Source organism: Elephantulus edwardii, unplaced genomic scaffold (assembly GCF_000299155.1).
Source record: "Elephantulus edwardii isolate Elephantulus edwardi_28Jun2011 unplaced genomic scaffold, EleEdw1.0 scaffold00136, whole genome shotgun sequence".
Taxonomy (NCBI): Eukaryota; Metazoa; Chordata; class Mammalia; order Macroscelidea; family Macroscelididae; genus Elephantulus; species Elephantulus edwardii.
This window is the reverse complement of record NW_006399886.1, coordinates 9,684,654-9,705,596: the sequence shown is the minus strand read 5'-3', so window position 1 is coordinate 9,705,596 and position 20,943 is coordinate 9,684,654. Positions and strand designations below refer to the sequence as shown.

The following is a 20,943-nucleotide window of genomic DNA, read 5'->3' as shown; positions in this document are numbered from 1 at the left end:
TGCAACCTATAGAGGTAAACATAACATTCTGAAAAATAAATATATCAATTGGAATGTTACATGATCACAAAACATAAAAAAAGGAAGTTATTTCTTTTTCATTTTCCATGAAATTGTAACGAAGTCACACCTGGACAAATTATTTTCCAATAAGCCAATGAACACTTGCCAAATGCAAAGTTATACATCCATGCTGAGTTATTTACCATTGTGTAGCAATAATCTGCATTGGCCCATGATTATATTTGCAGGTTACTGAGAGAGGGACTATGTAGCATATTTTAAAATCCAAGCTAGAAGCAAAAACCTAAGGTGTGTATCCAGTATCTGAACAGGAAACTGCAGTTCATGGAGTGATGTTCAGAGAAACAGAAGAGAGGGTAGTATAGAGGTTATCATTCATTTTTAGAAATGCTGAGGCACAAAACACAGGTGCTTGTAGTATTTTCATACATGAAATCCTTTCTCCTGTATGTGCATCATGTGTAAACGTAAAGTCTGTATACTGCTGACTATTCGTCTCTGGTGTCCAATGAGTATGACTCCAATTCTTCTAATGTCGCTGATATAAGCAGGCCAAGAGAGAGAGAAAAAAAGAGACAGAGAGAGGGAAAGAGGGAGAAAAGATAAGGGTTATGGACATATGACAATTATATCTAGGACATATGAGAGAAAAGAAGTGAACATTTGATCCACTATGTACCATGTAAGATATGATCTAAGAATGTTCCAGAAAGTATATAATTGGTAAAATAAGTGTTTAAGCAGATACATCCATAGTATTGAAGGTTTCTTCCTTTTCCTTCTGCCAGGTATCAAAGAACAAATCTATTTAACCTCAAATTTAAAGCAACAAGGAAAATATTGCAAACACAAATAACTAAGGTTGAGATACAAATAAATTTTACCTATTTTTAAAAAGATTATGTAATTTGTTGTTATATTAATTGAAAACAACAGTGAATGTGTAGGATGCAAAGTATAATGTGAACTCCTTTTGGATTCTTTTGATCCTTTAATAATGGAAAAAAATATATTTTGTTGACCTACATGAAATTGTCATTACTAAAAGCAATAATAATTTCATACGACTTAATCAAATAGTTTCAGTATCTGGTCTTTTATATTTGTGTTGAACATTTACTTCACTTAGGCAACAAGCATAATTATGGAAACAGTGGAAAAATGCCCAGCTATTATAAGATGCAAAGGAGCCTTGAAATGACATAATAATGTTATATGAATTTGGGGAAAGTAATACAATTTATGCAATGTTGAAAGACATAAATTACTAATTCTCAAAGTAAATCAATGTTAATGTAAATTCTATGATGTAAATGAGAATAATTTTAGAAAACAATTACAAAGATTTCAGAAGACTGAATGAAATACATTTTTTTATGAAATAATAGTTGAAAGTATAATCTCATCCAACTTTCACTACAGTAAATATTTTTTAAAAACCACGTAGAAGAAAAAAACACATAGAAAGGCCATAATAGCTTTAAGAAAGTTAGATTAAATGTGTTCTTGACATAATATTTTAATTTCAAGAAATAATTTAATTTTATAATTTGATTTAATTTTTAACTCTCTGAGTCAAGCATATAACTATAGCAAAAATTCTAGTACTACTTACTCTATGCTCATTCTTGAAATCAAGTCAAAAGTCGTAAAGCCAGCTGCCATGAAGTTATTCTTATACTGTCCCATCTTTATAGAATCTAGCCAGTCACCAACTGTGACGAACAAGGGATATTCAGATACTTCACCAGGAGACTCTGGCATTCTGCGAGGAGAAACCAAAAAGAAAAATGAATACCAATTATGTCCAACAAAGCCAAGATGACACAATTTCCTTCTACATCAAATGCTTTTTATCTTGCATTTAAATAATCTTGAATTTCAATTTTGTTTGAAGTGATCACTCATCTATTTGTTTTATCCATTAGTTAATTTATTTTGTCCTTTTTCTTTCCTTTGTCATTACTGTGTCTTATACTTGATGGATCTTAAGAAAAATCCACATCTTATAAATCCTTCCTAATTTTTTTCCTCCTGCATAAAGTTGTTATTTTCAAACATAAGGAATAGCCGCCCCTTAGACCCACTTGGAGAACCACTAGCCACAGGCTGTTTATTTAAACCCTTTCTGACCTGCAGTCACTCCATTCCCAACTGCCTTTTTCTCATTTGCTCTAAGACCCTCCAGCAGGTTTCAGAGGCAATAAATCACATGGGAGGTTGTTGTTGTTATGTGCCGTCGAGTCGTTTGAGAGGAGATTGCCTATTTTACCACTGAGCAGCTGGTGAGTTTGAACTGATGCCTTTGGCATTGCAGAGCAGCTTCTTACCATGAGGCCCTAGTGATCCCTTTGAATGCTTGAGAACAAATAAATGAAGTCTTCAGTGAATTTACCTTAAAAAGAAGTAAATTTACTGTTGAAGACTTCATTTATTTGTTCTCAAGCATTCAATAAGCATTATTATATCTTAAAAGTTATCTCTATTTATACAGAAATCCTGTACAATGGATAAACTTTACATATATCAAAATACTGAGTACACGAGTAGCCCCAACTTCAGATATTAGTAAGGGAAAGAGCAAAACAAAATGAATTTATGGTTAGGTTAATAGGAAAAAGAGTAGAAATCTCCCATAAGGTTTCTTTAGATTTAATATTTTAAAAAATTTGTACTAGTTTATTTACAAAATTCAAGTACATTATTTTTTACACCAGATTATTCCAATTTTACTCACCCCCCCCCAGAACTGTACAACCCCATGATTAATTTCTCCCTTCCCCCACACAGCCTCATTCCTCTGCTTCCCCCTTCCCCCCTCCTTGGATCTTCATACTTATTCTATAATACTGGTTTTATACAATATTTTTCCTTTTGGGACTGAGTTAGTCCACTTATCATAATGCTCGCCAATCCCTCTCAAGTTAGGTAACAATTTACAAAATTACTGCTCCTGCATGCTACATAGTATTCCATTGTATGAATATGGCATAATTTGTCAATCTATTCGATTGTGGTTGGACATGTGGGCTGTTTCTATGTTCTTGCGATTGTGAATAACACTACTATTAGCATTGGTGTACAAGTCTCTCTTTGTGCCTCAGTTCTCATTTTCTCAGTGTATATTCCAAATAGTGGAATAGCTGGGTTGTATGGAATTTTTATGTTCAGCTTTTTGAGGAAGTGCCTAACTGCCTTCCAAAGTGGTTGTACCATTTTACAATCCCACCAACAATGTATAAGAGTTCCTGTCTCACCACATCCTCTCCAAAATGTATTACTTGCTATACTATTAAACTTTGCCACTGGTACTGCAGTGAGATGGTATCTCATTGTGGCTTTAATTTGCAACTCTCTTACTGTCAGTGATTTGAAGCATTTCTTCATGTGTCTGTTGGCCATCCAAATATCTTCCTCTGTGCAAATTCTTTCCATGTCTTTTGCCCATTTTGTAATTGGGTTATCAGTCTTTTTCTTGTGGAGGCCTGGAATCTACATATTACCCCGTGAACAAAAATTGACCCAAGGTAGATCAGAAACCTGGGAGTAAAGCCCCAAACCATAAAGTTCATAAGAGACAAACTGGGACCAAACTTAGAAGGCCTCGTCTATGGTATAAAAAGACTACCAAATACAGCCAGAAATGCACAATCTGAAGAGGAGAAAATTGATGAATGAGACCTTCTAAAGATTAAATCCCTGTGCACTTCTAAACCTTTTCCCAACAGAGTGAAAGAAAACCTACCAGCAAACATTTGGTAATACCATCTTGGACAAGAGTCTTATAACGAAAGTTTACAGAATATTCCTGAGGTTTAATCTTTTTTAATTGTAATTTAAGTGAAAGTTTTAAAAGCAAATTCATTTTTCATTCAACAATTCATGCACATTTTTTCTATAACATGAATTTCAATATATACAATTTAAACATACCACCTTCCACTTCCTCTCTGTAATTCTGATTTCCATTAACTTTTCTAATACCTCTCAGTATCTTTCCGTTCTTATGTGAAAAAATCATATTATTGTATATTGCCTTCTTGTTCACCCTTCCTACTGTGTCTATTTTATATTTATTGATTTTAACATTAAGGAGCTCTGTTGGCTCACTAATAAGGAGCTGTACTACCAACTCAAAGGTGCAGAGTTTAAGCTGGTACACCAGCTGTTCTGCGGGAGAAAGATGAGCAATCTCCTCCTGTGTAATTCACAGCCTCTGAAAACCCTTTGGGTGATCAGCTATGAATCAGTTCTGACTCAATGTCACATAACAACAACAGTAACAATTTGACTAATAAGTCTATTTATTATTTACTAACCCCTAGTCCTGTCCTTCCCACCCCTGATCGCCATTAAAAATGATTCCATGTGAAAATTTTTCATTAATCTTTTCTAGTATAGAATACTTGTCATTTTTATGTCTGATTTATTTTGTTCAGAATAATGCCCTCTAGATTCATCCGTGTTGCGTAGAGTTTAAAAAATTCCTTATTGCTCTTTGTTGTTGTTGCTGATTGTCTTCGAGTCAAGCATAAGTAATAAGGACTCTATGAAAAAAAGACCTAAAGCCTTTCTGTAACTATCATAATTTCTCAAAGTTCATAGTATTTCCTGAGGCATAGTGTTGTGTAATACACTATTGTGTGAATGTTTCTTTAACCATTCATCTTCCCTGGGTGAATGTTGTCTTTAACAATTTGTCTTCTGATGGACACTTGACCCCATCTTTGGCTGTTGTAGATGATGCTGCAATAAACATTAGTTTATTAAACAAATAAATATATCTGTTCATGTGACAGCTCTTATTTCCTTGGTACACATACTTAGTAATGGGATGGCTCAGCCAAATGGTATTTCTAATCTCAACTCTCTAAGGAAGCACTAAATTGTTTTCCATAGTGGTTGTTCCATTTTACATTCTCAGCAGTTGTGTGTGAGAGTTGTAATTTCTCTACACCCTTACTCGAATTGATTGTTTGCTGTCTTGTTGAACTTTGCTATTGTTGCTGGAATATAATTTTCATATGCATTTCTCTAATAGTTAATTATCTTGAGAGCATTTCTTTATTAATTTATTGACTGTTTCCATGCATTCTTGGTGTAGTGTCTTTTGATATCCTCTGCCCATTTTGTAATTGAGTTTTTTGTCTTGTTCTTGTTCAAGTGTTGATATTTTCTATAAATATTAGAGATGAGGTCATTGTCAGATGCATCATTGGGAAAAGAATTTCCCAATCTGTAAATTATCTTTTTTTTTTCTTTTGGAGGAGTTTTTGACAGGCAAAAGATTTACATTTTAGAACACCTCAATCATCTAGTTTATACTCTGCTGATTTCACATTTTTTTAAATGTTTGATAGTTTGTTTATACCATGGACTGAAACTCACTGCCATTAAGTCAATTTTGATTGACAGTGATCCTCCATCAGATTTCCAGGGCTGTAAATCACAATCAGAATAGCTGCGGGTGAATTGTAAATACTGGAAAAGCAAGGTCTTTGGGTCAGCAGCGCAATTCGCTATTGGCTATGTTACCATAGCTCCCCATGCTGTAGATGGTTGTTGTTGTGTACCAGTCTGAACTGATTCATAGCTGACACTCCTGTGGATTTTTGGAGGCAGTAAATACCACGGGAGGAGACAGCTCCACTTTCCCTCGTAGAGCAGCTAGTGAATTCACACTGTGTGCCTTTGTGTTGGCAGTATGTTTCTTATCACGAAGTCACTGGAGTTTGATTGATGACCTTCATAATACTAAAATGTATGCCTAGGTTCTTACATTAATATTTTTTTTGAAGTGTGAGATGCAGATTTTGCTTGGATTTTTTTTTTTCAAATAACACATCATCAGTAGGGTAAACGTATCGTTCCTCCTGGGCGGGATTCTGACTTAGAGGCGTTCAGTCATAATTTTTTTTTTCAAATAAATATCATGTTTTATTACTAACTAAACTCTTAACACCAGCAGTCAGAAAATCAAAAGACAAATTGCATTGGGAAAATCTGTTGTCAGGGACCTCTGCAGAGTGCTGGTAAGCGACATCAGTCTAGGGAATAAGATGCACCTAATCCAGTCCACGGTCTTCGCAGTTACTTGTTCTGCATCAGAAAGTTGGACAATGACTAAGGATGACAGAAGAAGAATAGATACCTTCAAGTTGTGGTGCTGAAGAAGAGGCTTGAACACACCATGGACTGCCAAGAAAATAAATGTGTCTGTCTTGGAGAGGGTGAAAACAAGTTTCTCCTTGGAGTCTAGGATTTTGAAGCTTTATCTCAAGTATTTAGGTCACGTGTCCAGGAGAAACCTTGGAGAAGATCCTTGGAGAAGGAAATCATGCTTGAAAGGGTGGAGGGGTAGCCAAGGAGAGGAAGATCCCGGATAAGATGGATTGCTACAGTAACTGGGTTGAAGGGGGTTGGTATGTTAGAATAAGTGGGACTGGCTGACGTCAGGGAAGGGTTCAGAACTGTGATGCATAGGGTTGCTATGGGCCACAGGCGACTCAATGGCACATAACAACAATAAATGCTGGTGGCCTTAGTGGCAAGAAGCTGCCGCTGCAATCCCGAAGGCACTTGGTTGGAGGCCACCAGCTGCTCCATGGGAAAAGGATAGGGAATCCCCTCCCATGCAATTAACTTCCTCTGAAAATCAACCAGAAGGTCAGCTATGGGCTGGTTCCAGCTCTACAGTACACAAGAACAAGAGCAATAATCTTCACAGAAGTTGATCTCCTGGTCTTTCTCTTATGAATCCACTGAAGGGGCTCTAACTTCCAGTTTTTAATAGCTGAGGTTTTAATGTTGGTGTCACCAGTGTCCACTGTGCTGAGTCAGTTTCATCAGGTTTCTAAAGCTCTAAGTGTTTACTGGAAGAAAATTCTCATCTTTCCAAGGAGTGACTGGTGGATTAGAACCATGAAGGTTTAGGTGAGCAGCCTACACACAACTCACTAAGCAATCAAGGTTCCTTAATTCATCATTGGTAGAACTTTATTTTGGTTTCTAAAACCGAAGATCTACTTCAGATGGGGACATTTATAGCTTTAACATAAAAGTGTTGTAGTTTTTAAGTGTCGTCTAGTAGTAGGCGTCTCATAGCAACCCTATGAACAAAAGACCTGGATACCTGTATAACTTTCATCATTTCTCCAAGTTCATAGGCTTTCTGGAGGCAAGCTATTTAGGAAGTGGATGCCACTCCTGCTTCCATGCCACACTGTCCACCATGAGTAACTATTATCACATTTGACAGATCAGTGTTACAGTGTTCAGCTTCACAGCAACCACAAGTTACCTTTGTACAGCAAGTGAACAGACCGGGGCTATACGACCTAGCAGAATGTTTGACTGAAAACAATTAAAACCAGGACTGAGGGCCATGAATTAAAGTCACTCACCTTTGGCTTGGTAGCATCACTTTATAACAAAAGTATTATTTTGGAAAGACATGTGTGTAACCATATATTATCCATTTGCATGTAATAGTCAAAGTTACACAGAAAGAATAAAAGTGGTGTTAATCTGAGAAAATTTAGTAGAAAGAACATAGAATTGAGCATTCAATATATTCTAGAAACTGGCAATATTATTATTCCTATAAAACTAATATTTAATAAAAATTAGTGTTTAAATATTTTTGCTCACACAAAGTAATTGTTATTTAAAGTACTTTTATTATGACAAATGCACTTCTAGGGTTATAAGTATATTATTTAAAAATTGTTATAGCTAAGATTTTTTATACCAACTAATAAACAGTAACAATATTTTTTGTTTTTTAAAAAATTTAGTGTGGGAGTCAAATTAGCATAATTTTACTGAAAATCCTTCCTGTTAGAAATGAACCATTGACTTCGATTAACTTTCAATATGCTAGTAAAAACAATTTTCCTCTCCTTTTAAGTTTTTACAAATTTAAATTATGAAAGACTGTGTTAAAGTTTAACTAGTGCCACACATTTTTACATTTATATTTGGAAATTTTTATTGCAAAGCTTTCACTATCACATTTGAACTATCTCAGCATATCTAACAGGTAACATATGAACCCATGTGAGAAAACCATAAGAAGGAAATATTTCTGCCCTGTGAAGCAAAGGAATTTGCATGCTAGCAGCCAAGTACCATTCTACTAAAAATATGTAGGACCATGGACCTAGGACTAAAACCAAGAATTGTGTATTTCATTAAGGAAAAGCTTGGAAGAACTCTAAAAGTCCTAATACACAACATAAACAGTCTTCCAAGCATCCTGAAAAATCTGCAAACAGAAGAGGATAAAATAGATGAACAGGACTTTCTAAGAATCAAATTCCTATGCACATCCAAAAACTTCTCCAACAGGGTAAAAAGGAAAGCCACAGATTTGGAAAAAAATATTTGGTAATGACTTGTCTGTTAAGGGACTTATATCTACAATTTATAAAATACTTGAGCAACACAACAAGATAAAGGTAAATAACCCAATTGAAATATGGGCAGAGGATATGTACAGACACTTAACCAAAGAAGACATTCAGATGGCCAACAAATACATAAAGAAATGCCCCAAATCCCTAGCACTTAGAGAGATGCAGATCGAAACAACCATGAGATATCATCTCACCCCAGTTAGAATAGCAAAATTTAACAGAACAGCAAGCAACAAATGCTGGCGAGGTTGTGGAGAGACTGGAACCTTTATTCACTGTTGGTGGGAGTGTAAAATGGTGCAATCACTATGAAAGGCTGTACGGCACTTTCTCAAAAAGTTGCAAATAGAGATACCATTTGATCCAGCAATTCCTCTACTGGGGATATCCCCTAAAAAAACCATAACTGGCATCCAGGCAGATATATGCACACCTATGTTTTTAGAATAAAAAAGCCAGGGCTGTTTATGTGAATGGGCATAGAAGTCAGATACCACAAACTTGAGAATTGTTCAAGAGAGTCAAAAGTCTAAGCCATTCCAGTGGAGCCAGACTGACTCATAGCTGACCTTTCAGTGAGTTTTCAAAGGCTGTAAATTGCACAGGAGGGGACTGTCCACCTTTTTCTCGAGGAGCAGCTGATAGGGTTCAACCATGTGCCTTTGAAATGGGAGTGCGACTCTTTATCCACTAGGCCACCAGAGCAGCACAACTCCCTATAGACTACACCAAGATAATAATAAGTATTATCAAAGAAATAAAAATGAATATATAAAACACTAAATGGTAAATATCACTACAGTAACTACAGTGGCATTGTCTTTTGGGGTTTGGTTTTTGTGGTTTTTTTGTTTTTATAGCTGCCACATTTCTCCAAACCTTTACTACTAAAAAGTGGTTGTGACCAGAAGGATTCAAAATAGCTTCTATATAATTTCTATATAATTATAATGGCCGTTATACTTCACTGACTAAGTTCAAATATCAAATATCAAAGTAACTAGCATACCACTGTAGACCAATGGAGTTGTGTTGCCAACCCAGAAGCAAGAAGTTTGTGGCAACCAGCTTTTCCTTGGGAGAAAGATGGTAGTATCATATTTTGTGATTTGTAGCTTTTGAACACCTTCTGGAGGTCCAGCTATGAGTTTGTTCCAAATGCATGGCAATAAGTGAAGACTGATTTGCTATTTGAGATATAAACTATATTGCCAGTCTGTTGTATTTCAGGAAAACATTGTTCTAATTGGTACAACACTTGTCTGTCAGTTTGCTGTATTGAGAACACTTGTGTATTGCTGTAATACTGAAAGCTATGCTACTGGTGTGTCAATGCCACAAGAGTTACCCATGCTGGTTTTAGTAGAACTCCCTATTAAGAGAGACTGGGGGTGGGGATGGTGAGCAGGGAGGAAAATGCACAACAACAAAAGAAACAAACAAACAAATAAAAAATTTGAAAAAATACAAGGAAGCAGGATTGGTCATCCAATTCTGAAATAACAACCTCCAAAGAAGAATGTGGATAGTTAGTAAATAAAGTTTTATATACTAAAAATGAGTATTCTATTAAATAAGAATACAGATATCTTAATTATTGTCAAAGTTTGTTGACACTGAACAAAAATCAGAAGAATGTCTTTAAATGACCTCCCTTTAAACACCTGTCCCATTCTTGAGAAATCCACATAGTAAGAGGACTTCTCTTTCCTAAGAGAACACTAGAATAACTCTTACACTCTCACAATTTTATATAATTGGTGAGTGGAAATGTAATTGCTAATTTTATATTCTTACTATAGAAGGTCATGGAAGGACAGCCTGTAAACTTAATGCTTATTTCCCTGTTGAATAGCATTCACTATTTCCTCCTTGAATGTTGCAATACATTATTCTCTTTTCTCCACACATCTTTAGTAACATAGTTACTCTTTGGCCTTTATACAGTTACAGTGGCAGTTGATTTAGTAAGGTCAAGGCCCCTCATTGTTCACAGGCACTGTGCAATAACTTTTCTTCTACCTTATCTTATAACGAAGTTGAAAAATGCTGCTATTTTCTGGTTTCTAGGACTGGGTACCATCACCCTCACATGAATTCTCTGGAATATTATCTAATAAACAATAAATGCCCTTTCTTATCAAGCATGTACAATGATAAATTCAGTCTGCTATTCGCTGAACACATAGAAATTTCTATTTGGTGATTAGTGGTGGCTGCCTACCTGAGAAATTATCTTTACAACAAACCCTGCAGCTTGTACAGGAAAAATGAAAAAGGACATACTGTGGAATAAATGGTCAAAAGTCTATTCTTTCCCTCAGAAAAATGAGGAAGGAGTAAAATTTAGAAAATTCTACATACAAATTATGTTTAATTTAGATCAGGGAAAAGGGCTAGAGCTTATAATTAATGTGCAATATCACATTTAAGCTGTAATAAATATATACTCAACATATATCTGAATATGTAAAAATAAACAGCCTGGGTAGAGCTAATACAATTTTACCATAATGAATCCTTTGATTTATTCTTTTAATTTAGAAGATTCTGAAATAGGTCAGCAATAGCAGTCATTTGGCCATAGAAAAGCAAAAGCAAGAAGGTTTTAACTTTTAGAAGCTTCCCATGCTTTATGTTAAACATGTAAATATAATTACAGTATATTTGTCTGAGAGCTCTGGTGACTTAGTGGTAAAAAGTCACACTGCCAGCCCAAAGGCACATAGTTCAAATTCATCAGATTCTCTAGAGCCTCTTAAAACCACTGCATGGTCAGCTATGAGTCAGTTTCCACTTTACAGGACATGTCAACAGCAGATCTATTAGGACTTATATTTTAAAAAGTACTATTTTGAGAAACAGTGTTTCAAGTGAGATTGTTTTGGCATGAAACCATTATATGATAAAAGCTTTTCTGTTCTTAAAGCCAAATCAAACTTATTGCCATTCAATTGACTTCAAATCATAATAAAACTATGTTGTTGTTGTTATGTGTCATTGAGCCACCCCAGACTCATGGTACAATAGCTCTCTGAACCCTGCCCTATCCTGAGCAAGTCTCACTGTCTCTGACACACCTACCTCCATTACCCCACTTACTATGTCAATCCATCACATCCAGGATATTTCTCTCTTCCACTATCACTTTACACTTTCAAGCATGATGGTCTTCATCAAGGACTGGTCCCTCCTGTCAACATGCCAGGTATGTGAGCCACAGCTTAAAAATCCTTGTCTCCAAGGAGAAGCCTGTTTTTGCCTTCTCCAAAATAGACCTGTTTATTCTCTTGGTGGTCCATGGTATGGTCAATACTCCAGCACTATAACCCAATGACATCAATTCTTCTTCTATCATCCTTAGTCATTGTCCAACTCTCTATTGCATAGTGAGTGATTGCAGAGACCATGTCCTGCATCAGGAGCACCTTAGTCTGTAGACTGAGATCTTCTTTCTTTAGCCCTCTAGAGAGGACCTTGACAGTAGATGTCTCTAATGTAATTTATCTTTTGATTTCCTGACTGCTGGTGTCAAGAGTGTTGATTGTATAACTGAACAAGATGAAACTGTTTAACAACCTCAATCTCATCTTCAACTATCATGGTGCTGTCAATTGGCTCACCATGTGGTGAGAATCTTTGTCTTCTTGTTGAAATTCAATCCATATTGAAGATTACAGTCTTTTAACTTCTGCAGCAAATACTTCAGGTCCTCCAGTTTCTGAAAGGTTATGGATATGCATCTGCATAAAGTGGGTTGTGATGTATCGTCCTCCAATCCCGATGTCACATTCCTCCTCATTAGTCCAGCCTCCTGAATGATCTGTTCTGAATTTAGATTGAGACGGTATGGAGACAGGACACATTCCTGGCACACTATTTTTTTTTTCCAATTTTGAACCATTCAGTGTTTTTTTACTCTGAGAACTGCTTCCTGGTCCAATCATAGTTTTCTTATGCATACAATCAAATGTTCTACGATTCCTATTCTTCTCAGAGTTAGCCACAATTTGTTGTGATCCACACAGTCAAATGTCTTTGCAAAGTCAATGAAACACAGATAGACAACTCTTCTTTGGTACTCTCAGATTTCAGCCAAGATCCATCTGATATTGACGATAGTATAATTAATGCCACAGTCTCCTCTAAATCTGGCTGGTATTTCTGTTATTTCCCTATTAGTTTTGTTAGTTGATGTATTATTCCAGTCATTTTTGGATAATCTTCAGCAGGATTTTGCTCAATGTGGTAGTGATATTGTTTAATAATTTACACACTCTGTTGAGTCACTTTTTCTTTTTTTTTGAATGGGAATAAATATGGATATCTTCCTGTCAGTTGACCTAATTGTCCACCAGATTTCTTGGCAGAACCTAATGAACAGGTCAAGGGCTGTATCTGTTTGTTGAAATATGTCATTTGGGAATCCATCAATTAATGAACCCTTGTTTTTTGCAAGTTTCTTCCAAGCAGCTTGGACTTCCTCCTTTATCACCACTGCCTCTGGATCATGTTTTTCCATAAAATTCTTCTGTGTGAATCAGTTCTTTTTGGCACAATGATTTTGTGAACCCCTTCCAACTTCTTTTAATGCTTCTTTGATAATTCTATATTCTGCTCATAGCAGCCTTAAGTATTATAACTTGGGCTTGAATTTGAGCTTAAGAAATCCTGAGCCAGTTCATCCCTTTTGATTTTCTGACTCCAGATCTTTACACATTTCATTATAATATTTTGTCTTTCAAAGCTACCCTTTGAAATCTTCTGTTCAGTTCCTTAAATTCCTGATTTCTTCCTTTTACTTTGGCTTCTTGGTGTTCTAGTCCTATATTCATTCTCTGACATCCTCTGACATCCATCTCAGTCTTTTCTTTCTCCTCTGTCTTTGTTATGTGACCTTCTGCATTCTTCCTGGGTGATCTTAATATCCTCCCACAGGTCATCTTGTCTTCAATCATTAGTGTTTAAGGCTTCAGACTTGTTCCTGAGATTTTTTTTTTTTAATTCACGTGGGATAGACTCAAGGTAAAATTTTGGTTCTTGTGGAGATTTGATTTAATTTTCTTTAGCTTTAGTTTGAACTTGCATATGAGTAGTTCTATAGTCAGTACCTGGCCTAGTTTTCACAGCTGAAATTGAGCTTCTTTAACAATTCATTCCACAGATATAATCAAACTGAGTCCTGTGGAGACCATCAGGTGAATCCATGTGTATAGTCACCATTGTGTTTCTTATAAAAAGGTATTTGCAATGAATAAATCATTGATTGTACAAAAGTCTATCGTTCTATTTCCAGCTTTATTTCTGTCACCATGTCCATGTTTTCTGAATTCTGAGCCCCCTTTCCTGTTCCCACCTTTTGCATTCCACACACCCATTATTATTAATGCATCTTGGCTGCATGTTCGATCAGTTTCCAATGGGAAAAGTTGATAGAAAGAATTTATTTCCTCTTCTTTTGCTTTGGTTTATGGTGCATATATTTGAATGATAGTGGTATTAACTGGGCTTCCTTGTATGTGTATAGATATTACCCTGTTGCTAAGAATATTGTATTTCAAGATGGGTTTAGAAATGGCTTTTTCTATGAATGAGACTGCATTTTTCCTCACATTTTCATTTCCAGAATAGTAGTTCATATGACTGATTCAAAATGTCCCATACTAATCTAGCTCATTTCACTAGTGCTTAGTATGTCAATATTTGTGTGTTCCATTTCTTTAACAATTTTCCTATATCCATACTTCCCACATTCCACGTGCAATCATTAGTATCTGCTTAAAACTGTTGCTCTTCATTTGTGTTTTACAATATAAGGGCTCAGCCTCCCTTGCCGTATCTGCTAGTGTACTCTAAATGGGATCTCTTGTCCATCAGGTTTTTGAAAACATGTTATTTTGGAGGTCGATGGCCAAATCTTCTTCATACTCTTGACTTAATTTGAATGCTCAGCTTTCAAAAAATATATGACAGACAAGTGTTTTACTAAAAGGAGCAGATGAAAGACACTTCCCGGTTATGGAAGTAACCAATAGTGAGTGTCAGTTGCCCCTTTGGCACATTTATCTTGGTCCCATCCTTCACACTCTCCTCTTGCTCCACCAGAATCTCCTTCCAACTTAACCTGGTAGCCTGGCAAGCACCTCCCTCCTTCCAGCCAATCCTTGATATGATGACTCTGGCATCAAGTCACTTCCATGATGCCTAGTGTCTTGGACTCCTACTGGTCTCTCACACTGCTGCCAGTCTCTCATGAGTTTAGGAGGCTCTACGTTCAAATCCCAGCCTTAGGGAAAGATTTTTCTGAGGCAGTTCTTGTATTGTGAACATTTTAATCTTCGACATTGTAGCTTTCAAAGTGGATGCTGAGGTGTAAAAGTGTAATGATGTAGCAGCATCACTGGTTAAGGATATCATACATAAGTTTAGCTGAATTTAGAGCTACACTAGAACCAACGGCAATTCCACTGCTTTTACTTGTATTTTTCATCTCATGAGAGCCAGTTCACACCATTTAGTTCACATTACACTTCACACCACTCTGTCCATAAATTCTTTTTTTTTTTTTAAATTTAGGTTATTTTTCATTTCAATGAACATCTACAGAGACTTTGGGATTCCATTCATTCTTTGTTGCACCCTTCTCCCCGCACAAACCCCTCCCCCCTCCCCCCCCATTTGCTAAAGCAAAAGAAAAACTCCCTCATTGGTACACAAATTCTTCTCCCAACATACACTACCTACCTGACCTCTATGAACCCGAGTAATTAAGTGTTCAAGTGCTAATAGAAAGGTCAGGGTTTTTAAGAACGATGCTGTTTCTATAAAGAAATACAGCCTCGGAAACACGGTGGGGTAATTTTGTTCTGTGCTTTTGGGCCACACTGAGTCGGAATTCAGTGGGTGTGTCCTTTAAAGGAAAATTTTACTCAATCAATAAAAAAAACCCAAAAAAACCCCCAAAACTGCTATAAAGTTAAAGAAAACCTTACAATAAAATTAAATCAACTTCTGACTTAAATGCAAGTTTCTGAAAGAATTTTGAAATTCCTGAAGATTTTAGAGTAGAATTTTACTAAAAAACTGCAAAACCTACAATGGATGTAACTATGCTGAATATGAATATATCATACTTGTGAGTATTTATTGGAATTTTAATGAAACTCTCAGTAGTTACATTTTAAAATTTTTTATAAATATAATTAAACATGATGAGATTGGTGTTCTGAATGTTGGAAATTATATTTCACAATTACAAATAATTCCCAAGAAATAATCAACTTCAGATAGTCTGTCTTTCCACATAATTATGTTTTATTTTGTTTAGAAATTTTTAAAACTATTTTTGATGAAAGTTTACAGAGACTTAGGGTTTCCAGTCATTCTTTGTTGCACTTTTCTCTCTGCTCACCCCCTCTTCCCCAATTCACTCTTCTCCGTGAAAAGTAAAAGAAAAACTCTTCCATTGTTATGAAATCCCTCCTACAATGTCCACTCGACTGTGCAGCCTTCATTCTGGACTCCTGTTATGACAATAATACCCAATCATATATCCCTTTTAAACAGTTTTCTCCCCCATCTGTTTCAATGCAGTATACATCATTCCTCCCCTCCTTCTCTGTCTTCCCTCAACCCCAATGTCAGTCCCATTTTACCACAGTGGCCCTTTGCAATATTTGTCCTTTTGTGACTTAGATATTTCACTCAGTATAATGTCCTCCAAGGTCACCCATTTTGCATAATATTTCATTATTTCCTCGCTTTTCAGTGTTGCATAGTATTCCATTGCGTGAATATACCAGAGCTTCTCTATCCATTCGTTTGTTGATGGGCACTTAGGTTGTTTCCAACTCCTTGCTATAATGAACAAAGCCGTGATAAACATGGGTGTGCATATATCTGCTTAGGTGCCAGTTATGGTTTCTTTAGGGTATATTCCCAGTAGTGGAATTGCTGGGTTAAATGGTATTTCTATTTGCACCTTTTAAAGAAAGCGCCATACAGCCTTCCATAGGGGTCGCACCATTTTACACTTCTACCAACAGTGAATAAGGGTTCAAGTTTCTCTGCAACCTTGCCAGCATTTGATGTTTGCTGTTCTGCTGAATTTTGCTGTACTTACTGGGGTGAGATGATATCTCATAGTTGTTTTGATTTGCATTTCTCTAAGAGCTAGGGATTTTGAACTTTTCTTCATGTGTTTGTCAGCCATCTGAATGTTTTCTTTGATGAAGTGTCTGTTCATATCCTGTGCCCATTTTTTATTTGGGTTATTTACCTTTATCTTTTTGTGGCGCTTGAGTATTTTATAAATTCTGGATATAAGTCCCTTGTCTGACATGTCATTACCAAATATTTCTTCCCCCAATCTATAGCTTCCCATTTTACCCTGTTGGAGAAGTTTTAGGATGTGCATACGAATTTGATTCTTAGAAGGTCCCATTCGTCTATTTTATCCTCTCCTGGTTGTAGATTTTCTAGGACACAGCATTATATTTTTAAGGATAAATTTCTGTGGAGGTCAACTTAGTAAAGCTATAAGTTTTTCTTTAAATTCTCACACTAAATGAAGATCTGAAAGAATGAAGTTCAACATATATTTTGAAAAGTGAGCAATAGGAAGAATAAGTGCAGAGCAAGAGTAAAACTTGTTAAAAATTTCATACCATTCTGTGCATGGTCCCTATAGCTAGTGTACTAGATCACTGAATCTCAAGGAAAGTCTCTTTTTTGAGAAAAAAATCTAGGGACAGAAAATGAATTTCTTATTATTATGCCACCTGTTGTTGATAATGGTTGTCAAGATGCAGGCTTGAAAAGGTAGGAAATTAGCATCTGGGCTCCATAGGAGAGTGCTGTATTAGTAATACCTGACATATGGGGTGGGGAGAGGACACAAAGCATCTGTTTGATAGCACTGTAAAAATTCAATCTACAGAATTGCCTGAGGATGTGTTTCTAGAACTCCACTACTGCAACATTTCCTTTATTTCACTGTAGTTAACTACCTTCTTTTTTCAAGTAATGTTCTTTGAATGGCTAGGCATTGTACGTGGATATTGAAGAGATGCACACATGATGAGTTGACTATTCCCAGGACTGGCAAATACATCCTCATATTTGTTTAGAGGGACATAACATTGTAACACTAGGCTCACTAAAAATTCTTCTTAGGATTTTAATCAACTTCGTTAAAAAATATGATGAACCCAGAGAAACTCTTATTTATCTGGAAATGTAAAAATGTACCTCTTTTCCTAAAATTGTGTTTCTAAAATAGTACTACATTGGGAAATATTTTTTCCCTTCTTGTGATTCTATACTTTGTAGTCAAACCATTAAAGACTTTAGAGCTAGTAGATCTTGTTCAAATACTTATTATTTATTCAGTAACTTTAGGGAAATTCCTTATAGGCACTTCTCCATAGGGACTTGGGAAATAAATTTAGGTAGGATTAAATGGCATAACTTTTACAAGGGCCTAGAACAATGACTGGCACTTATTAGGCTCTCCATAAATGATGGCAATTTCCTCAACTGTAGCACTAAAGGTGATTAATAAACTAGATGACAGGAAGTAATACTATTCAGTGTTGGAACAGTTATTTATAATTCTTGAATACCAAGGTTCTTTATTGGGACACTGGTATGAGGTTTCTATGGTCTTCATGAATCACTTACTTGTGGAAGAACAACGACTGGAAGCTCAAGGGCAGACTCATATGAGCTAAGGAAGATGGTGGTTCCAGTTACCTGAGAGCTAGACTATTATAAGATCCCTAACTATGGTCCAATGTGTTGTGAGAATATTCGTAAGAGTCCTGGCCTGGGCAACATATGGCTTTTTACTTAGGCAATATCAGTGACTTTTCTGTTGTTGTTAAGTGCCATTGATTAGCTTGTGACTCATAGTGACCCTATACAAGAGGTCAGCAGCCTGCCCTTTCCTGACCCAATCTCACTGCCTCCAGAATACTTACTCCTATTACCCAAGTTACTGTGTCAATCTATCTCATGAAGTCCTTCTCCAAGGACTGGTCCCTGCTGGCAACATACCCTAAGTAGGTGACACAGAGGATCAAAATCCTTGCAACCAAGGACCAACCTGATTTTACCCTCTCCAGGACAGACTAACATTGTCCATTTGGGCATCAGGTAGCCATCCCTGGATGGCACCTTTTAGCTGATGGTCAAACAATCTAAAATACTTTGGCAGGGGCATTCTAAGGATCTGCATCAGGGGTTAGAAGAAAGTACTACTTCTCCAATAGACTGTTGTTGTTGTTGTTGTTATGTGTCATCAAGTTGCTTGTGACTCATAGTGACCCTATGTACAATAGCCCTGAACTCTGCTCTGTCCTGTGCCAATCGCACCATCCCTGCTACACCCATCCCGATTACCCCAGTCACTGAATCAATCCACCTCATAAAGGGCCTTCCCCTCCTGCTCTGTCCCTCCACCTTCCCAAGCATGATGTCCCTCTCCAAGGAGCGGCCCCTCCTTACAACATGTCCAAAGTATGTTAGACGGAGCCTCAGAATCCTTGCCTCCAAGGAGCCACCCGGTTTGACCCTTTCTAGGATGACACCATTGCTCTTCAGTACTTTGGAGAGGTCCCTAACAGCAGACTTTCATAGTTAAGAAAGCCATTGCTAGATCCATCTTGAAGTACAGTATTGTGAATGACAGGATATTATCCATACGCATATAAGGAAGTCCAGTGAATACCACTATCATTCAGATATATGCATCAGCAACCAGAGTCAAGGAAGAGGAAATAGAAGATTTTTACCAACTTTTTTTTATCAACAGTCAGAGATCGATCAAACAGGCAATCAAGATGCATTGATAATAATGGGAGACTGAAATGTAAAAGTTGGGAACAGAGAAGAAGATTCAGTAGTTGGAAAACATGGACTCGGTGACAGAAATGGAGCTGGAGAGAGGATGATTGAATTTTGCACAATGACTTATTCATTACAAATACTTTTTTAAGAGACATAAACACAGGTTAAATACATGGATTTCACCAGATGGTATGCTTAGGAATCAGATTGATTACATCTGTGGAAAGAACCGCTGGAGAAGCTCAATATCAGCTGTGAAAACTAGGACAGGAGCTGATTGTGGAATAGACAAATAGACTATAGCTTTGTCCAAAAGAGCATTAGCTAATGGACTGAAAGAATACTCTCTGAAGAAAGTGGAAATGCAAAGTTGAGAGTTGATGAGGTTGGAGAGCGAATGTGCAGGACACAATAGGAGTGAGGTGAAGGTGGTTAGGGATAGGTGAAAGTTCCTTCATTCATAAAATCATTGACCCACTTGGTGCATGGGGGCCTTCTTGACTGAGGTTGTAAGCAGCTGCAAGACTGGTTCTGGTCACTGAGGAAAAGGGATCCAGAAATGTCTCTATGGGAATAGCAATGTACCCCCTCCAAAAATATTCTACAAACAGCTTTGGTCTCAAGTCTAGTTTTTTCTCCCAGAGACAGCACATCATGTAGCAGGTCTAAATAATTACTTGAAAGGTGTTTGTAAGCCATCTGTATAAGATGAATGAACATGAAGTTAGTTTATATTAATATTTATGAATGATTGACCACCTATATTAATAAATTACTGCTGAAAATGAAGTTTTACTATTGAGTAGATTTAAAGTTAAAATATCAAAGCTTTCACTTTTAACTTCCGAAATGTTCTATTGTTTATAGGGTTGCTATGAATCATAGTTGACTTGATGGAACATAACAACAGCAACAACATATGTTTTTGAATAGGAAATAAGAAATTAAAACATAATGGAAATGATACAAAACCCTGGATATTCACTTGGGGGTGTGTTAAGAGCAAGGTCACCAGAAGAAGGAAAAAAGTGAGAAATGTTATCCAATGACAATGAAAGATTTTTCTGCTGTCATTTTGACCTAACATTTTCCCCTTTTTGTTAAGTGTACTTTTTTTTTTGCTTTAAAGAAAAGCTTGGAAGAACTCTAGTAGTCCTAATCCACAACATAAACAGTCTTTCAAGTATCCTGAAAAATCTACAACCAGGAGAAGATAAAATAGATGAATGGGACCTTCTAAGAATCAAATCCCTACGCACATCCAAAACTTCTCCAACAGGGTAAAAAGGGAAGCCACAGACTGGGAAAAAGTATTTGGTAATGACATGTCAGATAAGGGACTTATATCCAGAATTTATAAAATACTTGTGCACCACAACAAGATAAAGTTAAATAATCCAACTGAAAAATGGGCACAGGATATGAACAGACACTTCACCAAAGAAGACATTCAGATGGCCAACAAGCACATGAAGAAATGTTCAAAATCCCTAGCTCTAAGAGAGATGCAAATCAAAACAACTATGAGATATCATCTCAACCCAGTCAGAACAGCAAAATTTAACAGAACAGCAAGCAACAAATGCTGGCGAGGTTGTGGAGAAACTGGAACCCTTATTCACTGTTGGTGGGAGTGTAAAATGGTGCAACCAAT

The 20,943-nt window shown here is 36.5% G+C and overlaps 1 protein-coding gene across 1 annotated transcript in view; it reads right to left on the bottom strand.

Moving 5' to 3' along the window:
• Positions 1-206: 206 nt before the first annotated feature.
• Positions 207-20,943, bottom strand: part of LOC102862055 (ephrin type-A receptor 6-like) — a 1,552,036-nt gene continuing 1,531,299 nt past the window's right edge. The window contains 2 exon segments of the mRNA XM_006894142.1: positions 207-562; positions 1,640-1,789. Coding sequence (XP_006894204.1) covers positions 448-562; positions 1,640-1,789 — 265 coding nt within the window. The 3' untranslated portion in view covers positions 207-447.